At 40.0% G+C, this 7,319-nt stretch overlaps 1 protein-coding gene across 1 annotated transcript; it reads right to left on the bottom strand.

The window, feature by feature from the left end:
- Positions 1-241: 241 nt before the first annotated feature.
- Positions 242-7,319, bottom strand: LOC117383427 (V-type proton ATPase subunit C 1-A). The gene is made up of 13 exons (XM_033980606.2): positions 7,182-7,319; positions 6,624-6,784; positions 5,810-5,877; positions 4,635-4,720; positions 4,291-4,385; positions 4,128-4,219; positions 3,807-3,905; positions 3,671-3,739; positions 3,467-3,559; positions 3,230-3,323; positions 1,735-1,832; positions 1,263-1,389; positions 242-790 (listed from the first exon to the last, which is right to left on the bottom strand). Exons 2-13 carry the CDS (start codon positions 6,753-6,755, stop codon positions 692-694), a joined length of 1,152 nt encoding a protein of 383 aa, XP_033836497.1. The 5' UTR covers positions 6,756-6,784; positions 7,182-7,319; the 3' UTR covers positions 242-691.

Raw genomic sequence — 7,319 nt, 5'->3', positions numbered from 1 at the left:
GCAAAGTTTAAATTCCTCTAACTGCCAGTGGCACTGCAGCTGATCATGCATCACAAGGATTTACTCACTGAGTAACTCTGTTTTCCTGTATTACGTTCTGTATCACATTTTTCTTGCCCTCCCACCCTTACACCAAGCTTTATCAAATACAATAAATCGTCCTAGCAGGACCGCCCTCCAGAATTTATTTAGGCTATTATATTGATTCATAGACTGAAATATTACAGAAGTTTGTATTATTCATAATCACCTTGCCACAAATATTTTTATTCAGTTTTTGAATGACACAATACATCTATATAGATTTCTTCTGACAGCAAATATACACAACATAAGACAGCACACACTCATAAAACTACTTTATGCTATACAATGTACTCACAATCCACAGCTGAAATGGATACAGTGGCTTTCCATTTGTAAACCTGGTGATACATTATTGAAACAGCTATACACACAACACATATGGAATGATACTTCACATCAATGATTTGGTTTGTAAACAAAAACAATATTTAAAATAGTTTTGTCCCTTTAGAAACCTCAACCAATTCATCACAAGGTGAGGGCATGCAGTGATGTCACTTAAACAGCTCAATGGGCGGCGGCAATTGAGGCCTATGGACATGAAGGTGGTAGAAGTGGGGGGTACCAAAAACATAAATTAAGAAACAGTGAAAAACATTTGTGGTTAGGGTTTGAAGTCCAGTAGGTTGCAATCGATCTTGTAGTAGACGTATGGGTAATATTCCTGTTGGCTCAGGTTCAGTCCTGGGATGTCCATTGCAGACTGAGAAATAAATTGATAACAATTAATGTATTACTGTATAGCCAAATACATTAATCTCTGTCTGAGTTTCATAGAACAAATTCTCCACTGTTACTCATAACTGTAGGTCTACATGGACCACAAGTGTAGCTTTATAACTGCTACTGCGACTATGAGAATTTGTACAGCAAAATAAAGTCTTACAATATTTGTTACTTCATAAATGTACGGGAATCAGTCTAGCAGAGCTCCCAGGAGTCATCCCAGAATGATAAAGTGTAAAACCCAGAGTGCTATCATATCAATATGGCTTCTACCAGGTTAGCTGTGGTGATCCTAGTTGCAATTAGGAGTTTTAAACAGAAGAGGGCACACCACTAAAGCTTTAGGAAAAGCCTTACTCCTCAATCTTTAACCATTTTAAGAAGTGAAATGTAATGTTGCACAATTTCTGTTAATAACTGATAAAAAAATTGGAAACAGATATACTCACGTCAATGATAGCTGCTGCGCTACTGTCCAGATGTTTGTAAAGATCATTGAGCACCTCTCTCAATTTCTTCATGTTCTTCTTGTTTGGCTGAAGAAGCATGGCCTGGAAGTTCACTGGAAGCCCATACCTATTAAAAAGTATATTATTAAATGTGTATTTTTTGTTCACTCAAGACATATTATAGCCTCATCACTGCTCCTCAGGCTCTACTCATGCCAGTCACCACTTGCCACACACATTTGGAGAACCTATTTGTTGATGTAAATTATTTGGTAGAGCAAGAAATAAGACACTGGCAGCTAAAAGCTGTGCTGACTTTTTCCTCCTTTTGAGTGTTGTTGAGTGTTTCAACAATGCATTTTCATAATGGACTTTTATAACATTACCATTATGTTCTCCTGTTTTTGTTGTATCAATTAAAAGTATCTTTAGACATTTAAAAAGGAATAGGAGTTGAATTCATATATCATACCTGAGAACAGACTCCACAAATACCCTTAGTGCTTTAATGTGAATCCAGGCAATGAAGGCCTCACTAAAGTTAACTTTGAGCCATCGCACAAGTGGTCCCTGCAAAGAGCAAAAGCAAGATTAATAAAAAGAAGAAAATGAAATAAAATACATACTAGTAATAATAGTGTGACACAGAAATTTAGTTTTTAATATTCTGTTACATAATGTAAATTGAAAGGAGTTTTTTTTTTTTACTTCTAAAATTGTCACATTCCACGTCCCCAGAGCTAGTCTCCATGTCCGGAGATCCGGTCATCAAGGTCCCCGCCTTCGACTGCCGCCCGGATCTCTCTGCACCCGCCCCGCATGGCTCCTCCCGCAGGTGGTGGGTCCACGGGAGGACGGCCCCACGTCGTTCCTTCGGGCTGGGCCCGACCGGGCCCCGTGGGGAAAGGCCCGGCCACCAGGCGCTCGCTGCCCAGTCCAGGCGACGTAACTGGCCTTGATCTTTTCCTCTTCATGGGGGGCTTCTGAACCGCTCTTAGTCAGACTCGTCTCCCAGGACCTGTTTGCCATGGGTGACCCTACCAGGGGCATGAAGCCCCCGACAACATAGCTCCCAGGATCATTCGGGTGCTCAAACCCCTCCACCACGTTGGCGGTTCGGGGAGGGGCTCTGCCCCAAGTGGAGGAGTTCAAGTATCTCGGGGTCTTGTTCACGAGTGAGGGAAGGATGGAGCGGGAGATTGACAGGCGGATCGGTGCAGCGTCTGCAGTGATGCGGTCGCTGTATCGGTCCGTTGTGGTAAAGAAGGAGCTGAGCCGGAAGGCGAAGCTCTCGATTTACCGGTCAATCTATGTTCCTACCCTCACCTATGGTCATGAGCTCTGGGTAATGACCGAAAGGACAAGATCGCGGATACAAGCGGCTGAAATGGGCTTCCTCCGCAGAGTGGCCGGGCGCACCCTTAGGGATAGGGTGAGGAGCTCGGTCACACGGGAGGAGCTCGGAGTAGAGCCGCTGCTCCTACACGTTGAGAGGAACCAGCTGAGGTGGCTCGGGCATCTGCTCAGGATGCCTCCTGGACGCCTCCCTAGGGAGGTGTTCTGGGCATGTCCCACCGGGAGGAGGCCCCGGGGAAGACCCAGGACACGCTGGAGGGACTATGTCTCTCGGCTGGCCTGGGAACGCCTTGGGGTCCCACCGGAGGAGCTGGAGGACGTGTCCGGGGTGAGGGAAGTCTGGGAGTCCCTGCTTAGACTGCTGCCCCCGCGACCCGGCCCCGGATAAGCGGAAGAAAATGGATGGATGGATGGATAAAATTGTCACAATTATCATTGTTTAATAAATCATAAGAAATTATAATGATTAAAATCATAATTTGCTTCCTATCTCAAAAGGTGCCCTAAAATTGCTGGCATACTAAAACCTGAGTAACTGTGTAGATTAACCAATTGAGAAACGCATGTGCCAAAACAAACAAGGAGGCTTTTCAGGTGGTGTGGCTACTCACAAATTGTTTCTTCTTATCGGTGGACAGCCGGGTCATCTCCTCTTTGTCTGCCTTCATCTCCTCCTCATTGTATTGAAAGTCTCTCACTGTGAATCTAAAATGAATCAATTTAGCCACTGTAGCTATCAGTTTCATTAAGATAATGATGAAATTTTTATCAGTAATCGTGACAAAAAAAACATTCTTCTATTTTGACTCATATCATGTAGTCTAGCATTATGTATTTGCACATCTTACTTATTCTCTCTGGCTTTGTGCTTGAAGTCATCTATAGCTTTTCTAAACAGAGTGACACTCAACAATCCGCTGTCATTGTCTTCAAATAACAAACTGTAAAGAAGAAACATTTATAATTAATTGAAAATACACAAAATAGTAAAATGGCCACATGCATAGTATATAGACATATATAAGCTACCAGAGTTCATCCTCATTTCTTACTTTGATGATCGAGGCACTACCATTTCAGCAAGAGTTTCATATGTTTTCTGCCACTCAGGGTATGAAGTCCTGAAATTGATATTACACATTGAAATCACTTGATATTATTATCTATTTAAGAACAATGTAAACATACTTTGGTACAACCACCAGCAGAGTGATCAAATACTCTGAATCAAGTACAAAATCATCCTTCTTCACAATGTCAGCCAGGCTCCTAGTGAGTAGGCTCCCCCTGGTGGAAAAGAAGAGAAATAGCAAACTAACTTTTTTGTGTGTGAAATACATAGTGATAGAAGAAACTAATGCAAAGTTAAAACTTTGTTATGAATAAATTATATATTATAATTATAATTACAATTATTGTTGATTGTTCCCATTACCAGGTTTTATGTGTTAATATAGTTTGTTTGTTTTTCAGAAAAAAGACACACACACACATTACAGTACTACTTACGCATTCTTTCTTTCCAGGTTTTGCAGGTTTCCTTTCAGGTTATTGTATGCTAATGCTCTGGTCTTCAAGTCATTGTCAATTTGAGTAACTTGCTGAGAAGAAAAAATAGTAACATTAGAAACATACACAATATAAAATAGTAGTTTCAAATCTTTAATCCTACCTTTGAGATTATTTCAGAGATATTTTTGAGTGACTGTTTAATGGGGTATTTTGCCATGTCCCATTGAAATCGTGTAATGTAGGTCACAAGATCCACTGAAAGAAATTGCAATATTGACACCATATGCAAATGGCACAGACCAGACCCATTAAGTAGTAATAAAGTGATGTTTGCAAAAGGAGCACAGAAAATGAGCAAAAGATCATGGGCTATGGAGTTCCGTTTGATCAATACCACAAGATATGATAAATTCCATAATATTAGGGGACCTTTGATATTGTGTTATCAAAAAATTGCCAAGACTACAACCATTTAAACAGAGACATACAAATGTTCTTTTTTACCTCCATTGGCCAACAGATTCTCTTGGACTTTGTCTCGACTGTCCTCTAGCACGTCGGCCATGTACTGAGCCACCTTCTTCACCACTCTGTGAACAAGCAGCAGACATCAAAACGTAGCTTGCCAACATAAACTGCACCCACCGACACTGATGGAAACCTCACATTCACACATCCATTCTGACCTCGTCCTCCAGGTGTAACTCAAACACTGGAGCACATCAAACATCTTCACGTTTTTCTGCAGACCTAATGCTATGACAGAGAGATTTATAACATGGTAGGCACTAAGTTCAAGGATGTGTGCAATAACTTCAAAAGGAGAAGAAAAAAAAAAATTCTAGCAAAGCCTTGTACATAAGTGCTAACCATGCATTATAAAGAACAATTCTTCACAATATAAAGAGGTGTTGGATCACATTTCAGACAGAACCCTCTTCATTTTTATCCAAGCTTTAATCATCAACAAGCAACTACTGGTAACAAGACAATCACTCACTACAAATTAATACTACTGTCAAGAATAACCAATTGCCTTCCCACTCTGTACATAGTATACTGAATTTTCCTTGCAGAAAGTAGGCATGCAACATCAAAAACACTTTGAATTAAGCTATTTAAACAAGGCTAGTAGAAAATGTGGTCTTTCTCACAGCCTTGGAGACATCTACAAAGGAAGTGTGGTCTCTATGTTACACCTGTGTGTTACTTTCTGATGTCAATTTTTCCAAAAGGCTATAAATTACACCTCCACAAAAAGACAGCGAAGATGTCAACGAGAATAAATACAACTAAAGAAAGAGTGGCTGGAGTATCACCCAGCTGTAAATGACCAAGTTTAGCCTGAAAACTCTGCTGGCTTCAGAGTGCTGTGAAATTCCTCATTCTTACAAAGGATTAGGGAATGGTAAGCCGACTACATCACAAAACCTCTGAACAGGAACACACTCTGTATTCAGCAATGTACAATGCTACAACACACACAACAAAATAATAATAAATAAATACATTATAATATGAAATCATCTGAAACACGTCCTAGTATATGACAGTATTAAAATAAATTCTGAAGTTATTCAGACAGGAAACTACTGTGTGATAGTTAGGCTGTGCAAGTTTTAAGTATGCAATGTTGCTTTGACAATAAGTAAAAAAAAGTGAAAAAAAAGATAGCCTACCCTTCCACAAAGGAGTCTAGTTTGGCCAGCTCATCTGACAGTCCCACCAGAACGTCTAGGGTCCCCACCTGGTTTAGGACAAAAAGGACAAAAGTCAAACGTCAGCAGATTAAGACTTGACTTCAGAGGTGTTTTTTCAGTGGGGTCAACAGGTTGAGTATTGCTCAGTGCACACCAACTCCAGATACAGGGGCCCGATGTGCTTAGGATGGCGCCTTTTTGTCCATATCCACTCATGCATTAATACATTTTCCTAGAGTGTGGCTAGCACCAAGGTCAGGCGGGGCATTTGGCCACCAGCACAGTAAGGACTGGTCCTTCTGGCCACTCTTTTGGACAAAGCCTTTAAAGTCTTCCAACATGCATACTGTAGATGTGTGAAAAAACAGCCTTCTATGCAAATATGTGACTTATTCTTGACAGTGAATGCATCAGGTAAGTCTATTCTAAGATTTATTTAAGATTATTGGAACATGCTATTAATTAAACACATTTGAGTTGATAGTTGATCAGATTGTGAAAATGTGCAAAACCAAAGCCTCTCCTATCACAGCCATTAAATCAACTTCAAATTTATTTGAATACTGATGTTTGATATTGATATTTTAGTATTTTGTTCATGCAATGTGTAAACTGTCTGATGATTTCCATTGATAGGAATAGTATAAACATGTATTATGCTATATCTTCACCATGCAAGATTAGCTTCATGTAAATGCTGGTATGCTGGTTGGTATGCTGAAAGTGTACAACAATTTGGGTGTTTTATGTAGTTTGCCTGTACATTAGTAATGATTTGGTCTAAGTGATTTACCTTCAGGTCAGGGATACTGAACTTGTGGTTGGTAGACAGAACATTGGGTCGTGTAGTAGCTGCCAACATTTTGTCCCATGTTTGTTGGCAAGTCTTCTCTCCAGGAGCAGAGATCAACCAAAACTCTGTCATGTTTTTTGCACCGGCGGAGCTTGTGTGAACTGAAACATATGACTTGTTAGACGCAGGAATTTGGGAAGTGTTTATGTTGCTAAACAAGTCATGAAAATAGCAAGTAGAAATACGTCAGTTATAGTGCTTTACGATTTTAAAGCTGTTGAATGTCTCCCCTCTTAGCATTGTTTATCATTATGCAATGTATTAAATTATATAATGGTTACCATAAGATGAACTATTTATATATTATAAGCTGACTATTTCTGTACAATTGCAATTTAGCAAAGCTGTAATTACATTTAAGGCACAAAATATTAACATTAGTTGACAATACTGATGGTTAAGGTCAAGCAAGCCTAGCTTATATTAGCCATCCTTTGCGACATCTTTCTGCTATCAATCAAGACTTGTTTATTGGTTTTACACACAAATATCACTCACCTCTTTATGACAAAATAGCCAGATAATTTTCGGCTGTTTTTATGCGGCAAATGCCTGAGAAATGATCATAGTGCCAAATGAAGACAGTTCGTGAGGTCTCCTGACAGCAGCATCAGAGTCAGCTGATCATGCTGCAAA

Source organism: Periophthalmus magnuspinnatus, chromosome 16 (assembly GCF_009829125.3).
Source record: "Periophthalmus magnuspinnatus isolate fPerMag1 chromosome 16, fPerMag1.2.pri, whole genome shotgun sequence".
Classification (NCBI taxonomy): domain Eukaryota; kingdom Metazoa; phylum Chordata; class Actinopteri; order Gobiiformes; family Gobiidae; genus Periophthalmus; species Periophthalmus magnuspinnatus.
The sequence above is the reverse complement of the archived record's forward strand: the minus strand, read 5'-3'. Positions and strand labels throughout refer to the sequence as shown.